At 52.1% G+C, this 24,190-nt stretch overlaps 1 protein-coding gene across 3 annotated transcripts; it reads left to right on the plus strand.

Annotated features, from left to right (window-relative positions):
- The first annotated feature begins 917 nt into the window (after positions 1-917).
- Positions 918-24,071, plus strand: CCDC61 (coiled-coil domain containing 61). Of its 3 annotated transcripts, XM_054466265.2 has the most exons (15): positions 930-967; positions 1,707-1,863; positions 8,450-8,608; positions 8,861-8,943; positions 11,960-12,117; positions 13,535-13,696; positions 20,427-20,637; positions 20,723-20,805; positions 21,461-21,630; positions 21,725-21,800; positions 22,116-22,255; positions 22,439-22,517; positions 22,695-22,752; positions 23,532-23,604; positions 23,745-24,071. In XM_054466265.2, exons 3-15 carry the CDS (start codon positions 8,461-8,463, stop codon positions 23,840-23,842), a joined length of 1,539 nt encoding a protein of 512 aa, XP_054322240.2. In that variant the 5' UTR covers positions 930-967; positions 1,707-1,863; positions 8,450-8,460; the 3' UTR covers positions 23,843-24,071. The 3 variants fall into 3 exon arrangements, with proteins under 3 accessions (XP_054322236.2, XP_054322240.2, XP_054322235.2); XM_054466261.2 differs by lacking the exon at positions 1,707-1,863 and having other exon boundaries at positions 918-967; XM_054466260.2 differs by lacking the exons at positions 930-967; positions 1,707-1,863 and adding an exon at positions 4,927-5,500.
- The last annotated feature ends 119 nt before the right edge of the window (positions 24,072-24,190 follow it).

The following is a 24,190-nucleotide window of genomic DNA, read 5'->3' on the forward strand; positions in this document are numbered from 1 at the left end:
TCTTTGTAGACAAGGATATTGTGAAACATGCAGCTGAAAAAGTAGGAAACATCACAGAGGTGTGTCAGGCAGAACATTAATAAAAACATTACGTTATCCTTTGGGATTTTGCAATGTTTGTGGTATTTGGCTCTTTTAAACATGTAATTTGTTATTATTTCATAATCCAAGTAAACTTTCATGTTATAGTGTTTTTTTTTTTCTTTAAACTTTATTTTCCTTTCTTAAAGAGGTCCCTCCTCCCCTATCCCCGCGCTCAATTCCTTTAGCTGGATCCTTCCAGTTCATGACTGATTGTTTTAAAATACGGGTCGTTCAAAAGCCGTGTGATCCCGGGCTAGTGGCTATACCCCTCTGAGACTGTTTTCTTAGTGGTAAAATGGAAATCATAATAACTTTGCAGGGCTGTTATAAAGTTTAAATAAGCCAAGGCCTGCAAAATGGTTAGTGCAGGTTTGGAATGCACCGAGCGATGACAAATCTCAACCTGTCTTTATGCTGAGACCACTCCCCAGTTTCCGGAGCCGCGGCCACTATCTCCCCATGCGCATGCACACCCAGCTCTCCCTTCCAGGCCCTCCCCACCACGTGGGCGCGGCCTACTCTCCCGCAGGGGGTAATAGGTGGAGTCAAGGAGCTACTTCCGGGATTCTTTCCCTTCCACTCAGAGGAACAACCTTTTTGTATGACTGGCAGCAATATTAGCCAGTAGTGATTAGAGAAGAGCCCGACGTTAGGGGCTTCCCCCAACCCATTTGGGACCGCCTCTTCCGAGTCAGCCAATTGGAAGCTTTGGAGGGCGGGTTCTCCTCTGGGGGAGGGACAGAGTGATGGGCGTCTCTTTTGGCTAATGGAAACTTGGCTGCTGTTAAGCTGTGACCAATCGGAAGAGAGAACGCCGTATCCTGGGGCGGGGCTGGAGCTTCGTCAGTTGAACCGCTCGCGAGGAGGGTTGCCAGTGGAGAAGGTGAGAGGCCGCGGGAGTGGCGGGTGCGCGGGCCGTGGTGGAGGTCTTAGATAGAGGGGAGGGGGCTTCTCTCGGGGGAGAGTAGGCTGCGGTGGGCAGCTGACCTGGCCTTGTAGGAATCGGGAGGGAGGGTGCCCTTTAACAAGGGTAGGCGCTTGATTGAGGGGTTGTGAGGCTGAGCGCAGCATGTGAGTTGGGGGTGATCTGTATATCGCAGGAGGGTCTTCAATGGGGAAAGTTGTAAAGCAGGAGAAGCAGATGGTAAAATATAGAGATGTCCTTGGAATGCAGCGTGGCGATTTAGTAGGAGGTTTTAAGGCAGAGGGTCATTACAGCGCACTATGATTTACAAGCTTTGATTTGGGTGAAAGTCGTGGGAAGAAGCAATATTGAGGAGGGGAGGGAAGGAGACCTCCAGGGATGAGCATGTACTTTAAAGAGATGTGAAGCCCTATTATGCCTGTGGCGTTTACTATGTGCTGTGCACCTGCCAAGTGTTTTAGGTGAATTAACTCTTAAACTTACTTTACTGATGGTTAAGAATGTGGGCTCTGGCATCGGGTTGAATCCCGAATTTGAATCCTGGCTCTGCCACTGATCATTACTGTGGCTTTGAGCGAGTTGTTTAACCCTTCTGTGCCTCAGCTTCATCATCAGTAGAATGACATCATCTCTGTCTATACCATTGGCTAGCTTCACCCTCTTTATCTAATGAGAACTCCCGCGTGTGTATTTCCAGCCTGGATCTCTGCCCTGAACTCCAGACTCATATCGTGGCCGACTCTTCTCTCTTTGGAAGTTCATCTGACATTCAGACATAAACTTGTCCCAAACCAAACTTGCGATTTCTTCCTTTCAACCTCCAAACCCAGTTGATGGGATATTCATCCTGCCAGGTACTAAGATCCAGAAGCTTGGAGTGTTCTTTTTTTTTTTTTGAGACAGAGTTTCGCTCTTGTTGCCCAGGCTGGAGTGCAATGGCGCGATCTCGGCTCACTGAAACCTCTGCCTCCGAGATTCAAGGGAATTACAGGCGCCCGTCACCACACCCAGCTAATTGTTTGTATTTTTAGTAGAGAAGGGGTTTCACTATGTTGGCCAGGTTGGTCTCGAACTCCTGACCTCAGGTGATCCACCCGCCTCAGCCTCCCAAAGTGTTGGGATTACAGGCATGAGCCACCGTGCTCGGCTAGCTTGGAGTGTTCTTCACTTCTCCCTTTTGTCTTATATATGGTCTAGCAGATCGCATTAGCTCCGTCTTCAAAACACATCCAGAATCCAACCACGCCTCACCAGCTCCTTTGCTACCACTCTGGCCTCAGTTTGTCTCCTGTTCTTAACCTGGTTTGTTGCAGTGGTCTTCCAGGTGGGCTCTCTGCCTGTCACTGTTAGGGGGATACTAGTAGAACAGAAGTCAGGTCAGGTTGCTCCTCCTTTCAAACCCTCTCCTGGCTCCCACCTTACACTGCAAGTCTTCACCATATCCATGAGGCCCCAACCTACTGGGTTCCTCCTCCTCCCTCCCCTCAACTCCCATCACTTCTCTCCGTCCCCTGGCTCACTCTGCTGCAGCCACCCTGGCCTCCTCGCTGTCCTTTGAACATAGTGAACACATTGCCATCTCAGGGCCTTTGTACTCGCTGTCCCTGAACGCACTGCCACCTCAGGGCCTTTGTACTCGCTGTCCTGTCCTTCTGGATCAGGTCTTCTCAGGTGTCTGTGTGACTTCTTCCACACCTCTTTCAGGTCTCCGCTCAGATGTCAGCTTCACAACCAGGCACTTGCTAAAATACTACTCAAGCTAAAATAACTTCTGTCACCGTGTGGCCCCTCACTTGGCTTTATTTTTCTTCATAACACCACTACCTGATATAGATTATTATTATTATTATTTTTTGAGATGGACTCTTGCTCGGTCACCCAGGCTGGAGTGCAGTGGCGCGATCTCGGCTCACTGCAAGCTCCGCCTCCCGGGTTCGCACCATTCTCCTGCCTCAGCCTCCCCAGTAGCTGGGATTACAGGTGTATGCCAGCATGCCCAGCTAATTTTTACATTTTTAGTAGAGACGGGGTTTTGCCATGTTGGCCAGCGTGGTCTTGAACTCCTGACCTCAGGTGATCCACCCAGCTCAGCCTCCCAAAGTGCTGGGATTACAGGCGTGAGCCACTGTGCTGGGCCTATTATTATTTTTTGAGATGGAGTCTCGCTCTGTCACCCAGGCTGGAGTGCAGTGGCATCATCTCAGCTCACTACAATCTACGCCTCCCAAGTTCAAGTGATTCTCCTGTTTCAGCCTCCCAAGTAGCTGGAACTACAGGCATATGCCACCATGCCTGGCTAATTTTTGTAATTTTAGTAGAGATGGGGTTTCACCATCTTGGCCAGGCTGGTTTCGAACTCCTGACCTCAAGTGATCTGCCCACCTCAGCCTCCCAAAGTGCTGGGATTACAGGCATGAGTCACTGTGCCCGGCCCTCACATCAATTATTGTTGGTTTATATCCACTGGGCTTCTTGGACCTCCCCACTAGAGTGTTTGACTCCATGTGAATGTGGAACCCAGCACCTAGAAGAGCACATGGTGTTTAAAAAGTGTTGCTTCTCCTATACCATCCTCACCACCCTTCGGGGTCTCCCTGTGGTATGGGGCAGTGTTGCTGAACTAGGAAGGGTCATATGTGGGGTGGTGGGGTCAGAGATGGGGGAATAAACTGGGCAGATTGTGGCACCCAAGGGCAGAAGGAACCTTTAGTGTCTGAAGGAACTTGGAGGAAATGCAGATTCCTGGGCCCACCCCCAGAGTTTCTGCTTGTGTATAGCTGGGACCCGCCCTAGGAAGCTGCATTTTCATAAGCACTTGTGGTAAGGATTATGCCCCTTGGCCATCACTGTGAGAAACACTGTTAGGCTGGTTCAGAGTTTGCTGGGGCCACTGTGGAGATTGAGACAGCTCCTGACCCAGCCTGGGAGTCAGGGAGGGCTTCCTGTGGGAGAAGGGATTGGAGCTGAGACCTGGAGGATGACAGGGAATGAGCTGAGGGGAGAAAACCTTGGCTGTATCCCCAGTGTCTAGAACCCCATTCCCTGGCATCTCCCATTAAATTCACAAGCAGTCCCTGAAGATACAAGATTGATTAAAATGGCTCTGCCCTCACAGGCTCCTGGTCTGTCAAATAATCAACAGATCACACAGATGGTAACAGGGAGTGCCAGACACTGTTTGAAGCACCTTATATACATTAAATAGTTTAATTCAACAACAACCCTGTAAGGTAGGAGCTCTTATTATCCCACTTTACTGATGGGGGAAGGCCCAGAGAGGGCAAGTGCTTTGCCCAAGGATACACCAAGGATAAAGGCAGCTGGAATCTCAACCCAGAAGTACCCAGCCTGCAGCACATGCCATGCTTAAGGTGTGAGGCTGCATTTGGGAGGAAACAGGAGGTGGTCAGGGAAGTGCAGCTGGGTAAGGGGAAGGAGGACGAATGTTTCTGTCCTTCATAGTGGGATCCTAGACAAGCCTCAGTTTCATCCTCTGTATAATGGGGATGCTTATAATACCCACCAGAGAGCAGAATTTAGGGTGAGTCATTCGTTGTGTTAGTAAGTGTGCATGGTCCTTATCTAAGGCAAAATGCCTTTGAGAGACAGTGGGAGAGGGAGTCTGGATGCCCCAGGGGGAACTGGCCTGCCGCAGTGTGCACTGCAGAGATTTCATTGCTTGGTTCCCCAGAGGGCTTCTCTGCCTCTACATTCTATGGGAACAATGTGGAAGGCTTTGGTCTGTATTCTGGGGCAGTGAAGAGGGGGTTCTATCCAGCCTCAATTCACCCACCTGGTGGGGAGGTGAGGTCAGAATGGGGTCGGGAAGGGGATCATCCAGGCCAGGCCACGCGTGTGAATGTGGGGCGGAGGTCTGCTGCAGGAGAGAGCCCAGCTAGGGTATGGCTGGGCTGGAATATGTGTTGGTGGTGGTGGGGAGCTGCAGAGTGTGGGGAAACAGCCATCAGGTGTGGGCTGCCAAGGGCAGTGATTTGCCCATGTCTGGTATGGGAGGTAGTGATGTAGATTTGTCTTTGGTGAGCCCAGCTTGGAGAATTTTCAGCTCCGGCCCTGGGGTAAGAGCTGTGAAATCTGTGAGCTATCTGGGGAGAGCCATTTGGAAGGTGGAGCCAGGGGTGGTGATGTAACGCTGGAAAGGAAAGGGGTCATCCTAGTGAATGATGAGAGGGAGAGAGCTGGGGGCTGAAACACTGGGTGTAAGTGTGCCGGCGCCATGATGTCATGAGGCCCGAGAACTGGGTCAGGTGTGTGGGCCAGGATGGGGCCTGGGGGGCAGCCGCACAGTGCTTGCAGGGATGGGGTGGTGACGTCATGGGTTGGTGAGGGCGGGGCCTCGAAGGCACCGCTGGGATGCGTGAGGTCAGGAAGGAGACAGGCTGAGAAGAGGAGCTGGGAGAGGCTCAGGACTGAAATGAAATCAGCCACCAGGATGAGCCACTGGTCATTCCGAAGCAAGGATGGAGGATGCAGGTAGAGGGACAGGGTCAGTGGCGGGAGGGGAGCGGGGGCTCAGGGTCCGGGGAATCCTAGAAGCGGCGGTGGTGGTGGGGTCAGTGGGGAGGAAGGGTTGTTCAGAGAGGGCTCTCTAAAGGGAAGAGAGGTGGCAAATATGTGTGCGGGTGGAGTGGGGGTTGGGGGTGGGGTTACAAGCAATTTGGGAGGGAACAGAATCCAGGTGAAATATGGGAGTGATGGAATACAGGCTGAAAGTGGGGTGTGTGGAGCAGAACCTTGAGCAAATATGCGGGAAGAATGCAGGTGGAATAACGGGGTGCATTGAAGTTGAATATGCGGGAGCCCTAGGAGACCGTGGGTGGCTGGTGTGGGGAGGAGAGTGCGGCTGCCTCCCTGCCCCCAAATCTGGGAGAGCAGGATGGAATGAAGGGGCTTTGGACGGGAGAGACGGGGCTGGTTTCCGGGGAATGTAGCATGAGGGTTGGGCTGGAATATGTGGAGTGGGAGGTTCTGCAGAGAGGAGGGGAAGGGGAGCCCAGAATTCCGTGGCCATCTGGGGGACAAGTGACGGGCAGCTGGGGTCAGGGAGGCCGTGTGGAGCTGGCACGGGTGTGGGATTTATTCCATCAGCAGTTACTGAGCGCTTAGGACATGCCTAGAGGAGGGGCCGGGCAGCGGGTGAAGTTTGTGAAGGTGAGAGGGGTGTAAGTGTGCAAGAGGAGTTGAGTTTAGGCAGAGTATTCGGGGGTTCAGTGTCTGGGATGAGGGCGGGGTGGGGGCTAAGGACAAGGCAATGGGATGCCGAAAGGGGCTGCTCTTCGCGGGGTGGGTATGAGGGGTTTCTGCCGAGCAGCGGGGAAGGGGGAGTTGGCGGCGGGGATGCGGTGTGGCGGGCCCCCTTCCTCTGTGCGGTCTCCTCCCGGGAGTTGGGGACTACGAGTGGGGGCGGTGATGCTGTGCGGCTCCTCAGGTGTTCAGTTCCGTGAGTGCCTCCTACGCCTTGGTAACCCGGACGGAGTCGCCGCTGATAGGTTCTGGGAGCCGGAGGGGGTGGGGTTGATGGGCGGGGTTTAGAACACCCAGTGGGGCGGGGCCAGTGCTGCCACGCACTGCGTTGGGGTCAGGGGATGTGGGATATGCGGCAATTTGTTTGCAGCAAGATCGAGATTATTATTTTTTATTTATTTGTTTTTTCTGAGACAGAATCTTGCTCTGTTACCCAGGCTGGAGTGCAATGGCATGATCTTGGCTCACAGCAACCTCTGCCTCCCGGGTTCAAGCGATTCTCCTGTCTCAGCTTCCCGAGTAGCTGGGATTACAGGCGCCTGCCACCACGCCCAGCTAATTTTTGTATTTTTAGTAGAGAAGAGGTTTCACCATGTTGGCGAGGCCGGTCTCGAGCTGACCTCAAATGATCCTCCCGCCTCGGCCTCCCAAAGTGTTGGGATTACAGGCGTCAGCCACCACACACGGCCGAGATCGAGATTATTAACCTGGACTTATGAACCACTAGAGAATGAAAGCATAGTTGCCGGAGTGTGAATTTTCCAGGGGAAGGGGGTCCCCGAATTCATCAGCCCTTCCGAAGTACTCTTCTCTCAAATGAAGTTAAGAGCTGTGATCTAGAGAGAGGTGTCTGTCAGGATGTCTGGGGTGCAGGCCATTGCCCTTGGGCCTCTGAGAAAAGAGATCTGTGGATGGGCCTGCGGGGTGGTAATTTGGGAGCCCCTGAAATGAACTTGCAAAAGGTTGTGGGACTATTCATTTGTCTGCAGAAGGCTCAGAAATTTCATTAGATTCTCAAAGGCTCAGGGACTCTAAAAAGGTTAAAAAAATCCCTTACCTGGAGTTTCAAGGATCATCTTTTTTGCCTCACAATATTATATTTTCTGATGTTAGATTTTATTTTATTTTTTGAGATGGAGTCTCGCTCTGTCGCCAGGCTAGAGTACAGTGGCACGATCTCGGCTCACTGCAGCCTCTGCCTCCTGGCTTCAAGCAGTTCTCCTGCCTCAGCCTCCGGAGTAGCTGGGATTACAGGCACAGGGCACCACACCTGGCTAATTTTTTTATATTTTTAGTAGAGATGGGGTTTCACCATTGTTGGCCAGGCTGGTCTGGAACTCCTGACCTCATGATCCACCTGCCTCGCCTCCCAAAGTGCTGGGATTACAGGCATGAGCCACCGCACCTGGCCTGCTCTGACCCCCTTTTAAAAGCTCGGCTCATCCTACTCCAATACCCCCTGTCCTTCTTTCCAGCTTGACTTTTCTCCACAAATGTTTGCTGAATGAATGAATGAATAATAATAAATATATAATGAGTATGACTTAATAAATTAATACTAATATTAATCATGATTCTTTTGTTGGCCATCATGTATTTCTTTTCTTTCTTTTTTTTTTTTTAACTGAGTCAGGGTCTCACTCTATCACCCAGACTGGAGTGCAGTGGCAAGATCACAGCTCACTGCAAGCTCTGCCTCCAGCCTCCCGAGTAGCTGGGACTACAGGCATGCACCACCACACCTGGCAATTTTTTTGTATTTTTAGTAGAGATGGGGTTTCACCACATTGCCCAAGTTGGTCTTGAACTCTTGAACTCAAGCGATCCTCCTGTCTCAGCCTCCCAAAGTGCTGGGATAACAGTTGTCAGCCACCGTGCCTGGCTTGGCAATCATGAATTTCTAGTATCCAGCAAGTATTGGACACAGCAGCCTCCAGGTCACAGTACCAAGTACTTTTACACATATTGTCAAATATAATCCTCACAACAAGTCCACGAGGTTGGTGCCATTATTATACCCATTTTCCAGATGAGGAAACTAAGGCACAGAGAGGTGAACTCGCTTTCCCAGGATGCCACAGCTGGTAAATGATGGAGCCAGGATATGAGGCCTGGTCTTCCAAATCATGAGCCTGGGCTCTCAGCTCCCCTAGGTTTCTCTCTCATCTCCTTCTCCAGCAACCTTGGCCATGGACCAGCCGGCTGGCCTGCAGGTAGACTACGTCTTCCGGGGTGTGGAGCATGCCGTGCGGGTGATGGTTTCTGGGCAGGTGCTGGAGCTGGAGGTGGAGGACCGGATGACGGCTGACCAGTGGCGGGGCGAGTTTGATGCTGGCTGTGAGTGTGCCTGCCTGGGGTGGGCTCACCTTTCCTCTCCTGGGATTAGCTTCTTCCAGAATATCAGGCCACCCTGAATCCTGCCCACCTGCCTCTTCTTTGTCACCAGAAGCTCTCCAGTGTGGGGAGGGGTGTAGGTCTTGTTGCTCAAGCCAGAGACACTGGAGTCGGGTGGAATTGGAGAGCTTAGATGCATTACCCTGGGGCTGGGCAAGCGGTCAGACCTCAGGAGAGACTTTTCTCCCCACCCAGTCATTGAAGATTTGACTCACAAGACAGGGAACTTCAAACAGTTCAACATCTTCTGTCATATGCTGGAGTCAGCCCTCACTCAGGTAGGGCCTGGGTTGGTGGGTGGGGGTGGGAGGGGGGTTCTGTCTTCCAGCTTCCCGGGGGGTTGATGCCCATCTGATGTATGTAAGACCCTCTACCTTCTCTTTCATTGTGGGAAGAGGGCGATCATTTTCTTCTTTTGCCAAGTGTAAATGCTTCATTTTGAACTTAATGATAGTTATTCTCATGTAGAAAATTTAGGTCACAGAGAAATATAAAGAAGAAAGTAAAAATCACTCCATCCCTAATACTCGCTTCTGTTAATATTTTGGTGAAAATCACTCCGGTGAAAATCACTCCAGCCATTTCTCCATGTCTCTGTTTCCAAATACATGTGTGTGTATGTGCATTTGCAGATCTGTAATTATATATAGTTTATATATTTTCCAATGTACTCTGCAACCTGCTTTTTTTGTTTGTTTTTTTTTTTTTTTTTTTGAGACGGGGTCTCGCTCTGTCACCCAGGCTGGAGTGCAGTGGCGCCATCTCAGCTCACTGCAACCTCCGCCTCCCAGGTTCAAGCGATTCTCCTGCCTCAGCCTCCTGAGTAGCTGGGATTACAGGCACACGCCACCATGCCCGACTAATTTTTTGTATTTTTAGTAGAGATGGGGTTTCATCATGTTGACTAGGCTGGTGTGGAACTCCGGATATCAGGTGATCCACCCGCCTCGGCCTCCCAAAGTGCTGGGATTACAGGCGTGAACCACTGCGCCCGGCCTGCAACTTGATTTTAAAGGATTCAGCAATATTTCACAAAAATGTAGTCACATCAGTGAATATAGCCATTCATTCATTTCATTTGCTGAGCATTGACAGTGTTCCAGTCATTGTGGGGGACACTGGGGATACAGCAGTGAACAACAGACAAAACCCCTGTCCTCATGAGGCTGACATTTTGGAGAGACAGACAAATGAAAAAATACATAATGTCAGGTACTTAAAAGTTTTTGTTTGTTTGTTTGAAATGAAGTCTCACTCTGTCTCCCAGGCTGGAGTGCAGTGGCGTGATCTTAACTCACTGCAATCTCCGCCTCCTGGGTTCAAGCAATTCTGCCTCAGCCTCCTGAGTAGCTGGGACTACAGGCGTGTGCCGCCACACCTGGCTAATTTTTGTATTTTTAGTAGAGATGGGGTTTCACTGTGTTGGCCAGGCTGGTCTTGAACACCTGATCTCAAGTAATCCGCCCGTCTTGACTTCCCAAAGTGTTGCAATTACAGGCGTGAGCCACCGTGCCCAGCCTAAAAGTAATAATCGGGGGGAAAAAAGCAGGTTAGAACTTAGAGTGACAGGGATGGGTGGTATTTAGATATCTTTTTTTTTGAGACAAGAGTTTTGCTTGGTTGCCCAGGCCCAGTGGCATAGTCTCAGCTCACTGCAACCTCCGCGTCTTGGGTTCAAGTGATTCTCATGCCTCAGCCTCCCAATTAGCTGGGACTACAGGCCTGCCCACCATGCCTGGCTAATTTTTGTATTTATTTATTTATTTTTTGAGACACTGTCTCTGTAGCCCAGGCTGGAGTGCAGTGGCATGATATTGGCTCACTGCAACCTCTGCCTCCCGGGTTCAAGCAATTCTGTTTCAGCCTCCCGAGTAGCTGGAATTACAGGCATGTGCCATCATGCCCGGCTAATTTTGTATTTTTAGTAGAGACGGGGTTTTGCCATCTTGGCCAGGCTGGTCTTGAATTCCTGGCCTCAAGTGATCCACCTGCCTCGGCCTCCCAAAGTGCTGGGATTACAGGTGTGAGCCACCGCGCCTGGCCTGGACAAGCGATAGTTTCTTAAAGGTTAGTTACAATGTGGAATCTGCATCCTCATCAGTGAACTTTTTGTATTGTTACATTAAATTCCACTGACTTATCTTGCATTTTGCATGGATATTTTTTTACCTGTGGATGATTTTGTAACTTCATGCATTGGTCATTTGGAAAATATTGGTTCACTAAGTTGTGCGGATTTTCCAAATGTTGACACATTTCATTATATAATATCCAGAAGTCACATTTGTTAATATCCTCACCGATTTCCCCAGGAAATTCTGTGAACACCGAGAAGCTATCAGACACCCAGTGGAAGATACAAGTTTTCCAAAATTCTAATTTTAAGTGCAAAGCTTGAATTTTGTTATTGGCAAGACATCCTGTTAGCTGTTTTTCTTGAAGTGACAGGCTCACTTTGTTCATTTTTGAGAAAATGTCTGCCAGATAGCCCGAGTCTAAATAACCATAGTTTTGTCTGTCAGTCGTTTCTTTTTTTCAAGTAAAAAATAGTGTTCCATGAAAAGTGGCTAATTTAGCTCAAAACTCAGATGCAGAAGCGCTTTTTCCCAAGACCATCGTCATACTTTGGCGTGCACAGAAGTACTTGACGTGTACTTCCCATTTTCCTGCACAACATAATAAAGAGATGTGTCCCCTAGGGGCTGGATTCAATAAAATTAATAATTTTTACTGCTTCATCAAGAACATTCCGATGTTTCATTTCCTGTGTTTTATGGTTGATTTGCTTATTTACTTGTTTTGTTTATTTCTCTTCCCCAGCCCCCCACTGAGACTGGGAAGATACAATAACCTCCAGTACCATTCGGTGCCAGGGGCTTGATTTCTGCTAAGGCACCAGCAGTTTTTCCCACCATTGCTTTTGTACCATTCGCGCACATGTCAACACAGTGAAAAAGACAAATGACGTCTTTGTATTATTATGAAAGTAGCTTTGACCTCAGTGGAGATCCCTGAAAAGGTCTCGGGGACCCCCCAGGGATCTGGAGACAGCACTCGGAGACTCACAGGTCTAAGCTGTTCTCTGTGGTTGAGCATTTAGGTTCTTTCTGGTTTCTTCCTTCGATGAAGTCCTTGTGTCTGCCCTAGGACAGGGCCATGTTGATCACCAGCCTTCGCGTAGGAAAGCCTAGCCCGCCTGGAGAACGGGAAGGGCTGTGGCCCAGGTGTGTGCTAGGTGCCCTCAGTGTGGCAGTGGCGGGTGCAGTGGCAGCTCCTCCTGTCCTCTCCTGACAGAGTAGTGAGTCAGTCACCCTGGACCTGCTGACCTACACAGACCTGGAGTCCCTGCGGAACCGCAAGATGGGGGGCCGCCCAGGCTCCTTGGCCCCCAGATCGGCCCAGCTCAACTCCAAGCGCTACCTGATTCTCATCTACTCTGTGGAGTTTGACAGGTGGGGAGAAGGGGCTGGCTCCAGGGCCAGGCTGGTGGGCGGGTGGGAGAGGATGTGGGTAGGCCTTAGGAGCCCCTGGCACCCAGGCAAGGTGACATTGGTTAAGCCTTGCCTTGGGAATCTTCCCTGTTGGGGTTTGTATCATTTAGTATTATGTTTGGCTACAAGTAGCAGAATAACCATCACCAGTGCCCTAAACAAACAATACATCAAACAAACAATACATCACATAACAAGATGTCTAGGTAGGTGGTTGCCACCTGTTTAATAGTTCCACTAGGGACTCAAGCTCTTTCTTTTTAATTTTTTTCCCTTTACTGTCGTTAATGTGTTGGCTTTTTTTTTTGAGATGGAGTCTCACTGTGTCATCCAGGCTGGAGTGCAGTGGTGTGATCTTGGCTCACCGCAACCTCTGCCTCCCAGGTTCAAGCAATTCTTGTGCCTCAGCCTCCAGAGTAGCTGGGACTACAGGCACCCACAACCACGCCTGGCTAATTTTTGTATTTTTAGTAGAGACGGGGTTTTGTCATGTTGCCCAGGCTGGTCTCGAAGTCTTGGCCTCCAGTGATCCTCCCGCCTCAGCCTCTCAAAAGTACCGGGATTACAGGCATGAGCCACCGCACCCGGCTTGGCCTTTTGACTTCATCTTTATCTCTTCATGGTCACAAAATAGCTGCTGGATCCTCCAGACATTGCACCTATATCAAGGCAGGAAGAAGAGGGACAGGGCTGAGTTTGTTAATTGCATCTGCTGTTTTTATCAGGAAAAAAACAGTGTTCCCAGAAGACTCCCAACAGATTTCCTGTGATGTGTGGCCAGAAGTGGTCATATGCAAGGGATGCTGGGAAAATGAATATCTGGCTTTCTAGCCTTTATAGGGGGAGGCAGCAAGAGAGTTGGGAATGGCAGTTGTGTAGCTGGGTGACCGTGTCTGCCCCATGTGTTAGTAGCCACTGGATTTCTTAGTGGGAAGTTACCAATCCTCTGTGAATAGCATCTCATGGGGCCGTTAATCACAATAGCCCACCTTTCCCCAGCCAAGCCAGGGTCACCCAGGCCAGGCCAACCAGAATCCCCCGCTGTGGCATCTGAATTAGGATTGTGTTTGGCTGCAAGTAACATGATACCAGCGTTCCCTTCATCAGCAGTGTCCGCCAAGGAAGTTCCCCCAGACTACACCAGGGCTGCCAATCCCAGTAGTCCCCAAATTGTTATATAAGAGTCTTTCAGAGGTGGTGACTGGAACAAGGGGTCTGGGGACAGGGAGAGGCCTTAAGGATGTGCTCATAAGCCTCTAGGACGGTGCAGTTTTTGGAATTGTGTATTTTCGTACTCTGTGGCTCTCAGAGGCTGGTGTTTACCCTCAGGTGCATTCTTGGCCTCTGAGATGCCATGGTTCTAATCCTCCCTCCTCAGGATTCACTACCCGCTGCCCCTCCTATACCAGGGCAAGCCAGACCCCGTGGTTCTGCAGGGCATCATCCGGTCACTGAAGGAGGAACTGGGCCGCCTGCAAGGGCTGGATGGCCAGAACACTCGGGACACCCGGGAGAATGAGATCTGGCACCTGCGGGAGCAGTGAGTCTTGGAGGGGTGGGCAGCTGGGGTGGGTGGGGGCCTTCCCATCATGCACTGCGGGGCCCATGCTCGATCCTGTGGGGAGGATGACTGTCCTTCGCCCACCACATATTTATTCTTTTTTTTTTGAGACAGAGTCTCACTCTGTTGCCCAGGCTGGAGTGCAGTGGTGCGATCTTGGCTCACTGTAGCTTCCTCCTTCTGGGTTCAAGCAATTCTCCTGCCTCAGCCTCCCAAGTAGCTGAGATTACAGGCACGCGCCACCATGTCCGGCTAATTTTTCTATTTTTAGTAGAGAAGGGGTTTTGCCAGGTTGGCCAGGCTGATCTCAAACTCCTGGCCTCAAGTGATCTGCCCACGTTGGCCTCCCAAAGTGCTGGGATTACAGGCATGAGCCACTGTGCCCAGCCTCTGAGCCCCTCTTCTGTACCTTTGTGCTGGGTGGTGCTGGGGACATAGTGGTGACCAAGACTATCTTGGCACTGCCCTCCTGGGACTCAGTCCAGGGAGGGAGGCAGATGTGTTTGCAGACAGTGAAGGTACCTGACCCTGCCTGGTATGGGAGGGGTGTTCTCGGCAAAGGGAGCAGCATGTGCAAAGGTTGGGGGGAGGTCGAGCTCTATGTAGGTGAATCCACCTTCATGGGGTGCTCCTTTTGTGCTAGCCCCTCCCTGCCACTCACGTAGTGCCCAGCCCTGGGGGAGATGGGTGCTAAGTATATAACCACCTGAGTATATCATTACAGATGGAGATGGGTGGGGCAGGAAAAAGAGCCTGTGCTGTGGGAGGCTGTCACAGGACTCCACTGGGGTGTAGGGTGGGTCAGGCACAGGGGCTGGGGAAATGTTGTAGGCAGAGGGAACAGCCTGGGCAAAGCCCTTATGTTAGGTGGGAATGCGGTGAAAACAAGGGAATGAATGAAGTGAAAGAAGCAAAGGCCTTTGGCATATATATTCATGCCTGCCTTGTGCTTGGTTCTGTTGGGGAGACGAATCTGGGGCTTGATCGCTACCGGGAAGAGGCCTGGCTCATTGGGGAGGACTAATAATATTTTTAGTAATAATATTACCAGTAACTAATGTTTATTGAACATTTAACTGTATGCCAGGGCTGCTCTGTGCTTTATGATTAAATTCATTTTATCCTCACAGCCACCCTACAAGGTAGGCACTGCTATTATCACCATTTGACAGAGGCCCAGAGAAGTTAGGGCACTTGGCGCAGGTCACACAGTGGGTAATATGGCTAGGCTGGACCTTAGATCCACGCAGCCAGCGCCGAGCCTCTGTTGTTTCCCCAGCTGTTTGCACTGTTGGTGGCTGCAAGCCCAGGACAGAGCGCTAAGTGCTGACCCGGAGGCCCAGTCCTTATGGGAGCTCACCGGGCTGGGGAACCCCGCCGGTCTTCGGAGGATCTCGCCTGTGTACTGCTGGGCCGAGGAAGGCCGCAGTGGGGAGGCCAAAATTTATCCTCAGGATCTGCTCTCAGGCTGTGTGTGTGTATGTGTGTGTGTTTGTGTGTATGTGCGCTCTGTCTCAGGCTGTGTGTGTGTGTTTCTAGGTTTGTGTTTCTGGGTGTGTGTTTCCCAAGATGGCCACAAGGTGGCGCCCTCCACCCTTTGGAATCAACCACAGGAGCCTTGAGATCCCACCGCTGCTCAATGGCTTCTTATCTTCCTCTTCCCAGCCAGGAATTAGGAAGTTTGGGAAGGTTCTGAGATCTATTCATTCATTCAGCCAACATTTATGGAGTTCATACTGTGCCAGGCACACTGCCCGACGCTAGTTAATGTTTATTATGCTAGACATGGTCTAAGCACTGTGAATAGATTCTTACAGCCTAACAGGCGGGCATTCTTATTATCGTCCTTCTTCACAGATGAGAAAAGATGGCCTGAGGCTCAGAGATGTGAAGTGAAACTTCCCAGGGCCACCCAGCTTGTTAACAAGTGGAATAGAGTTGAATGCAGGGTGCCCGGCCATGCAGCCTGGGGTCCTGTGCAGTGAACCAGACAGGTGGAGGCTCTGCCCCCAGAAAGGTGGGATCCACATGGGAAACGGACACTCCTCTACATGCCAGGTCTGCTGGGGTTGGTGCTAGGACGGAAAGGTACAGAGGGCTGGGAGAGCGGAGAACATCAGGGGCAGGTAGGCTTCCCGGATGAGTGGAGTCGTTCTTGTCAGGAGAAGAAGGAGAGAAGGTTCTGGGAGGTGAGAACTGCATCTGGCTGGAGCCTGTGGGAGAGGGAGGCAGGAGGAGAGGAGGAGAGAAGTCAGAGGGGCAGAGGCTGAATAGAAAGGAAAGCTCCTTGTTGGAGAGTGTGGGGAACCACGGATTTTAAGAAGGATTTGTTAGGAAAAATTCCAGCACCACAAAAGTAAACAGTGGTATAATCTGCATGTACTTGTCCCCTAGCTTCAACAGTTACCCACGTTTGCCCATCTTGTTTGATGTACTGCCACCCCCTGCCCTGTAGCAAATCCCAGTCTTCGTATCTCCTCTGTAAAAGCTTCAGTGTGTATCTTTAACATATAAGGATATAAGTGCTGCTGTCACATCCAACAAAATTCACAAAAATTCCATCATGTCATCTGAAACCCACTGCGTATGCGTTCACACTTACACTACTCTGATCACCTCTCAAGTGTCTTTTTTGCAAGTGGTTTGAATTCGTCCTGTATCTAAATACGGCTGCACATTGCAGTTTGTCGAGGTCTTTCTTTTCTTTTCTTTCTTTCTTTTTTTTTTTTTTTTCAGTCTTGCTCTGTTGCCCAGGCTGGAGTGTGGTGGTACGATCTTGGCTCGCTGTGTCCTTGACCTCCTGGGCTCAAGCGATTCTCCCACCTCAGCCTCCTGAGTAGCTGGGACTACAGGCACATGCTATCATGCCCAGCCAATTTTCATATATTTTATAGAGACAGGGTTTGCCTGTGTTGCCCAGGCTGGTCTTGAACTCCTGAATCCAAGTCATCCACCTGCCTTGGCCCCCCAAAGTGCTGAGATTACAGGCACGAGCCACTGAGCTTGGCTGATGTATTTCTTAAATCTTTTTAAATTTATATCCCCCTCTCCACTTTTCATGCTACTTATTTATGGAAGAAATCAGGTTATTTGTCCTGTAGAGTTTTGCAGTCTAGATTTTGCTGAAATTTTCCCTAGCAAGCATACTCAGACGGAAAAATGAAAAATAGATTTTGCTGATTATATCGCCATGGTGTGTTTAATGTCCTCCTCTGTCCCCTGTACTTGCAATGAAGTGGTGGCTAACCCTATATAGGTTTAATCGCATGTGGGGTAGGTTTTGGCAAGATGCCTCCTTTGGTGGTGTTGAGACTGATGATTTCAGCTGTTGAGAGCTGGCTCCCTCTTTTATAAAGTTCTCTTCGGCTTTTCAACCAATGCAGTGTTTCACTCTGGATATGCACTCAAATTGCCTGGGAGCTTTGAAAAATCCCAGTGCCCTGGCTGCCCTGTACATTCACCATTTCTTTTTCTTTTTTTGAGACCGAGTCTCGCACTGTCACCCAGGCTGGAGTGCAATGGCGCGATCTCGGCTCACTGCAACCTCTGCCTCCTGGGTTCAAGCAATTCTCCTGCCTCAGCCTCCTGAGCAGCTGGGATTACAGGCGTGTGCTACCACACCCGGCTAATTTTTGCATTTTTAGTAGAGACGGGGTTTCACCGTGTTGGCCAGGCGGATCTCGAACTCCCGACCTGTCTCAAGTGATCCACCTGTCTCAGACTCCCAAAGTGTTGGAATTACAGGTGTGAGCCACCGCGCCTGGCCTATTTTTCTTTTTTTAAAAATTTTGTGAGCAGTGAGGAGTTCCAGGGCAGGCCCTGACTCCTCCAGACACACCATTTACACCTGAATCTCTGGGATGGGAGCCGTCCCTCCTGCCCAAGAGTCCCACTACTTCCACTACTTAACTTTCTTGTGAAAAATAATACACCCCAAAGAGTACAAAATATAAATGCAGTTTCACAAATTATCATAAAGCCAGCGTCCATGTAACAACTACCCAGGTTAAGAAATCGAGGCCGGGCGCAGTGGCTCAGGCCTGTAATCCCAGCACTTTGGGAGGCCGAGGCGGGCGGAACACCTGAGGTCAGGAGTTCAAGACCAGCCTGGCCAACATGGTGAAACCCTGTCTCTACTAAAAATACAAAAGTTTAGCTGGGCAGGGTGGCGCGTGCCTGTAGCCCCAGCTACTCGGGAGGCTGAGACGGGAGAATCACTTGAACCTAGGAGGCAGAGGTTGCGGTGAGCCGAGATCACACCACTGCACTCCAGCCTGGGTGACAGAGGGAGACTCTATGTGGAAAAAAAAAAAGGAGAACAAAATCAAAAGTAGTCATTTCCCCATAGCCTCCGTATGTCTTTTTCCGGGAGAGACCCTCCTGCCCCAACCATGCTCCCAAATGCACCAAATCTCACTCACTTGATTTGCTTATGGTTTTGCCAGCTGAACTATGCATCCCTAAAAATATAGTTTAGTTGTATCTCTTTTTGCACTTAATTTAATTTTTTTTTTTTTTTAAGAGACAGAGTCTTGCCCTGTCACCCAGGCTAGAGTGCAGTAGTGCAGTCATGGCTCACTGTCACCTCAGACTCCTGGGTTCAAACGACCTTCCTGCCTCAGCCTTCCCAGTAGCTGGGACTACAGGCACATGGCACCATGCCAAGCTAATTTTTTTTTTTTTTTTGAGACGAAGTCTTGTTCTGTCCCCCAAGCTGGAGTGCAGTGGCGCAATGTCAGCTCACTGCCCTCTGCCCTCTGCCTCCTGGGCTCAAGCGATTCTCCTGCCTCAGCCTCCTGAGTAGCTGGGATTACAGGTGCCTGCCACCAGACCCGGCTAATTTTTTTTTTGTATTTTTAGTAGAAAGGGGGTTTCACCATATTGGCCAGGCTGGTCTTGAACTTGTGACCTCAGGTGATCTGCCTGCCTCGGCCTCCCAAAGTGCTGGGATGACAGGCATGAGCCACTGTACCTGGCCGCAAGCTAATTTTTGTAGAGATGGGGATTTACCTTGTTGCCCAGGCAGGTCTCAAACTCTTGGGCTCAAGGTATCTGTCCACCTTGGCCTCCCAAAGTGCTGGGATTACAAGTGTGAGCCACCACACTTGACCTACTTATATGTCTTTTGTTGTGATGAAAATCTTAGTTTCTAGGGATAATAACATATTTATTTGCTTTATCTTAAACAATACCAGTGTAATTACTAATTGAATTTTGAATGAAGTTTAACATTTCCAGGGCCGGGTGTGGTGGCTCACGCCTGTAATCCCAGCACTTTGGGAGGCTGAGGCGGGCAGATCATGAGGTCAGGAGTTTGAGACCATCCTGGCCAACATGGTGAAACCCCATCTCTACTAAACATACAAAAATTAGCCAGGGGTGGTGGTGGGCGCCTGTAATCCCAGCTACTCGGGGGCTGAGGCAGGAGAATCGCTTCAACCCGGGAGACGGAGGTTGCAGTGAGCCAAGATTGTGCCACTGCACTCCAGCCTGGGTGACAGAGCAAGACTCTGTCTCAGAAAATAAAAAAGATTTCTTTGTAGTTCTTTTTGGCCTTAGGCTATATCCCACTTGCTCAAATGATGTGTTTTAGTCACCTCCTGTAATTCTCCAATGTGCCACCATCTTTGATATAGAGTTAGGTCTGTTTGGGCCAGTTTCTTTTAAAATTTTTGTGATGGCATCTGTTAAAATTTAATTAATTAATTTGCATAAAATATTTTTATAGTTCCAAAACTGAAAAAGAGGGTACATTCAGAGAGGTCCAATTTCTTAAATTTTAAAAAAAAATTATTTTTACTTCTGGTTTTCTTATTTTTTTGAGATGTGATCCACCTGCCTCGGCCTCCCAAAGTGCTGAGATTACAGGCATGAGCCACTTTGTCCAGCCAGAAAGGTCCAATTTCTGTTCATTTTCCCCTTCCCCATAAATAATCCTTTTTTTCCCCATAGATTTTGGTTTATTCTGTAATTATTCTGTAATTTTGAGAATATAAACATATAATTTATAATTCTCGTTTCTTTTATGAAAAGGGACATTCTGAACATACTGTCTGCACTGCACTGTGTCACAGCAGTCAGTCGGTGACAGGACATAGAGATCCTCTACTTTCCTCTTTATAGTTTTGTGGGACTCAATTGAGTAGATGTATTAGAAATTCAGTTAGTTCTCTTTTAACATACATTTTGGTTATTTCCACTCTTTTGCTATTACAGATTGTGCTGCAATGAATAGCCTTGTGTATACATTTTCTCAAGGAAGGGTTTTGAGCATGGTAGTTACCTGATCGAATTGGTATTGTAGAGGATTTCGTGACTGGGAGACTGGCCTGGCGAGGTGGGAGGAGGAGGGAGGCAGTGCTAGGCTTTCAGGGTGTGGACAGATTGATGAAATCGTTTAGAATTGGAACTCACATGGCTGTGTTCCCACTCCTTCACCCGCACCGGGGGGAGGAGTGTGTGTGTGTGTCCTGTGCGTAGTGGGGTCATGTCCTCTTCGTGAGGTGGATGGGGGTGATGTGACCACATCCCTCCTCACACGTCGCAGGAGAGATGATAGGACCCTGCCCCTCCCCATGGGGTCAGTTGAGAGTGATGGAGCCGTGTTCCCCCTTCCGGGGAGGTGAAATGATGAGGCGTCCCACCCCCATGGAGTAGTGGGAATGGGGCCATGCTTCTCTCTCCAGCGCTCTCTCCCCGGCTTCCCCAGGGTGTCGCGCCTGGCGTCCGAGAAGCGGGAGCTGGAGGCGCAGCTGGGCCGATCGCGCGAGGAGGCGCTGGCCGGGCGCGCGGCGCGCCAGGAGGCCGAGGCGCTGCGCGGGCTGGTGCGCGGGCTGGAGCTGGAGCTACGGCAGGAGCGCGGCCTCGGGCACAGGGTGGCCGGCCGTCGCGGCCAGGACTGCCGCCGTCTGGCCAAGGAGGTGAGCAGCGGGGGCCTAGGGCGGCCAGCGAGGCGCGGACCTCGGCCTCAGCCTGGACCTCCGCGCCTCTCTCCCCTCCCGGCAGCTCGAGGAGGCGAAGGCATCGGAGCGGACCTTGCGCGCCCGGCTGAAGACGCTGACCAGCGAGCTGGCATTGTACAAGAGAGGGTGAGAGGCGAGGCCTGCCGGGCGCTTGGGCGGGGCCTGAGATGGGGTGGAGCCTGGTGAGGCGGAGCCTAAGGGAGGCGGGTTGGGGCCAGGTAGGGTGGAGGGGGCGGGGCCAGGTAGGGTGGAGGGGGCGGGGCCAGGTAGGGTGGAGGGGGCGGGGATGGGGGCGGGGCTTAGCGGACCCCGCCCGGAGTCCAGACAGGATTCGGGTGCGGTAGTTAGAAGGTGGACCCGGGCTGTGCGGAGATGCGCAGGCTTGGGGCGGCGTTCAGGCGGGACTGGGAAAGGGATCGGGCCCTAGGGTCTCCTGGTGCGAAAAGGTGCGGCGCAGCGGGTGGGATCAGGGTGAGGTCTGCTGGCATTTATGGGGTGGGTGGTGGAAAATTGGGAAAGGTTTCCGGGGAGTTGTGGAAGACTCCGGAAAGAAGGGTCTGGTGAAGGGGATGTGTTGAAAGGATGTAGGGGAATGACAGAGGGGTGTTTTAGGGGTTTGGGTGGGGCCTGGGGGAGGATATCGAGAGGGTCGTGGGCCCAGGAGTGCACGTCTAGGAGCTGATGGGGTAGGCCTGAGGGTTCGGAGAAGGTGCGGTCGGGCAGGAGTCTGGAGATTGAGTTTGGGCGGGCGGGAAGCTGACAGCTGCCCCTGTGGTCTCAGGAGGCGGACTCCGCCGGTGCAGCCGCTCTCGGCGCGGGAGGACCGGGCCTCATCGTCCCGGGAGCGCTCCACGTCGCGAGGCCGCGGCGCCGCGCGCTCCTCATCCCGGGAGAGCGGCCGCGGGAGCCGGGGTCGGGGCCGCCCTGCGCGCCCCTCGCCCTCGCCCACAGGTCTGTGCCCCTGCCCTGCGGTGGGGAGGGGTCGCACTAGCGCTGCCAAGGCCCGTCTCGGGACCCAGCCGCTTCCTCTCCCACACCGTCCTAGGTGGTCGTGCGCTCCGCTTCGACCCCACGGCCTTTGTGAAAGCCAAGGAAAGGAAGAAGAGAGAGATCCAGATGAAGTCAGTGCCCCTTCCTCCCTCACCTGCCCCTGTCCCTGTCCCTGGCCCTTGCCCGCTCCCGGGCGCTCATCTCTCCACGCCACCATCAGTCCCCATCCCCTGCCACCTGCTCGCTTCTCGCCGGATACCCCGCCTGCTCCACCTGCTCTGCCTTCCGTCCGTCCCACCTCCTCGTCTGTGTTTCTGCATGCTTTCCGCTCCTAGGCCCGTCATCTCGGGCGGTCGCCGGCGTGGCTGTGACCTTTAGGGGCGCAGCGACCCCCTTGCCCGCAGGAGTTGGGCGTACAGGCCGGCGTCTCCTTTCTTTTTTCCCAGGCAGCAGCAGCGGAACCGATTAGGCAGTGGGGGAAGCGGGGACGGTCCGTCCGTTTCCTGGTCTCGCCAGACCCGGCCCCCTGCTGCCGTGACTGGCCGAGGGGACGCCCCTAATCGCTCCCGAAACCGCAGCTCCTCAGGTAACCGGCCTGGAGCTCGGGGCCGCCGGGCTAGGCGGGACTGGGCGGGGGTGGGAGGCACTGGACGGGGCGGGGCTTGGGCGGGCTGGGAGGCACTGGGCAGGGCCGGCGGGATGGGAGGGCCTGGGAAGCACTGGGCGGGGCCAGCGAGGGCCAGAGCTCACGCCCTCCGTCTCCCTCTAGTGGACAGTTTCCGCAGCCGCTGCTCGTCTGCCAGCTCCTGCAGCGATTTGGAGGATTTCTCTGAGTCGCTCTCCAGAGGGTAAAACTTGGACTTGGGAAAAGGATCACCTCCAAAGGGTTTCTGGGGAGACTAGAAACAGTCTTTTGCAGGGAAATTGGGTGATGGAGCCTGGGGGCCTTGAAACCACAAAGGTCGGGGAGGTGGGAAGTACCAGAGCCTCCCTACCGCTGGTCCTTGGTTACTCCTTTTTCTCAGGGGTCACCGCCGCCGTGGGAAGCCTCCTAGCCCAACACCCTGGAGTGGGTCCAATACGGTGAGTAGAAAGGGTAACATAAACCACTGGAACACAGCTGCCCCCATTTCCTGTGATTCCTTCCTGGGGATCGGGGCAGAGGCGACTCTGAATGCCTTTGGCAATAGGGCTTTTTTGTTTAAGAGTGGGTCTCGCTCTGTCCTTCAGGCTGGGGTGCAGTGGGGCAATTGTAGCTCACTGCAGCTTTCAACTCCTGGGCTCAAGAGACCCTCCCACCTCGGCCTATAGAGTAGCTGGGACTAGGCTTTTTTGGGGGGGAGGGTGGGATTGAGACAGGATAAGGGGGTGGTATTGTCTCTTTATGTTGCCCAGGCTGGTCTGGAACTCCTGGCCTCAAGCCATCCTCAGCTTCCTACAGCACTGGAGTTACAGGCTGGGCCAGCGCACCTGGCCTGGGAACAGCACGTTTTGAGGGCATTAGATTGGAGAAGGAATAATGAGGGGCACGTGATGCTCTTTAGGGCTTTGGCTTCTGACTGTCAGGTCTTAAAACCCGTCTCCTCCTCTTCCCAGCTGTATGATTCAAGGCAGTTCTTTAGCCTCTCTGTACCTTAGTTTTTGTTTATCAGTTAACCAGGGTTGGTAATGGCATCACCTCACATGTGAGGTGAGGGCTCTGTGAGGACATTAGGAGGTTATTTTGCATATAATGAATGGCCAGTAGGTGTCAGGCCTTATTTTTCCCCAAGGTCCTTAGGCTCAGGATTTCCAGTGGGATTTAGGGGGACAGGAATAGAGGGACGGTGGGCGACCCCCTTTCCTACCTTCCCCATCACCAGAAGTCTACCCCCGTGGAACACAGCCACCATCAGAAATCTCTGGCCAACTCCGGGGGCTGGGTCCCCATCAAAGGTGAGCCTGGGACTCCACATCCCCTCTCCCAGCCCAAGGACCCGTTGGAATGGTAGTGGGGGCAGTGGTATATTGGGCCCAGGAACTCCCTGGGGCTTCAGGCCCCTCACAGCCCCCCATACCCACACCTGCTCTCACAGAGTACAGCTCGGACCACCAGGCGGCTGACATGGCCGAAATAGACGCTCGCCTGAAGGCCTTGCAGGAGTACATGAACCGACTGGACATGCGGTCATGACGTGGAGAAGGGGTACTGCCCCTCCATCCCCCACCCACTTGCTGGGTATGGTGTGGGGGGTGGGGCCAGGGTGGCCTCCAGCCCTGCCCAGTCCCTGCCCTGGCCCCGTCCCTCCTGCTGCCCCTGGGGTCTCAGGTGTGTGAGGCCCTGACCCTGCCCTCTCCCCAGGCAGTGCATGCTGGGAGGGAGGATGTGTGCATTTTGTAAATAAACATATTTGCCCTGGGGACCCCTCAGCTTATGACTAAAGGGTGAGGGTGGAGTGGGGAGAAATGTGGAGGAAGAGAAATTGGGGGGTATAACTGGGACCTGTGTGTCTGTGCCTCGGAGGCAGATTGGGACTCAGGC

Source organism: Pongo pygmaeus, chromosome 20, assembly GCF_028885625.2.
Source record: "Pongo pygmaeus isolate AG05252 chromosome 20, NHGRI_mPonPyg2-v2.0_pri, whole genome shotgun sequence".
Lineage (NCBI taxonomy): Eukaryota > Metazoa > Chordata > Mammalia > Primates > Hominidae > Pongo > Pongo pygmaeus.

What these genes read in the sequence shown, in the direction of transcription:
- CCDC61 (XM_054466260.2), top strand. An exon ending in TACTCTGTGGAGTTTGACAG is followed by an intron (nt 12,118 to 13,534) that starts GTGGGGAGAAGG and finishes CTCCCTCCTCAG; the next exon opens with GATTCACTACCCGCTGCCCC. An exon ending in AAGAGAGAGATCCAGATGAA is followed by an intron (nt 21,801 to 22,115) that starts GTCAGTGCCCCT and finishes CTTTTTTCCCAG; the next exon opens with GCAGCAGCAGCGGAACCGAT.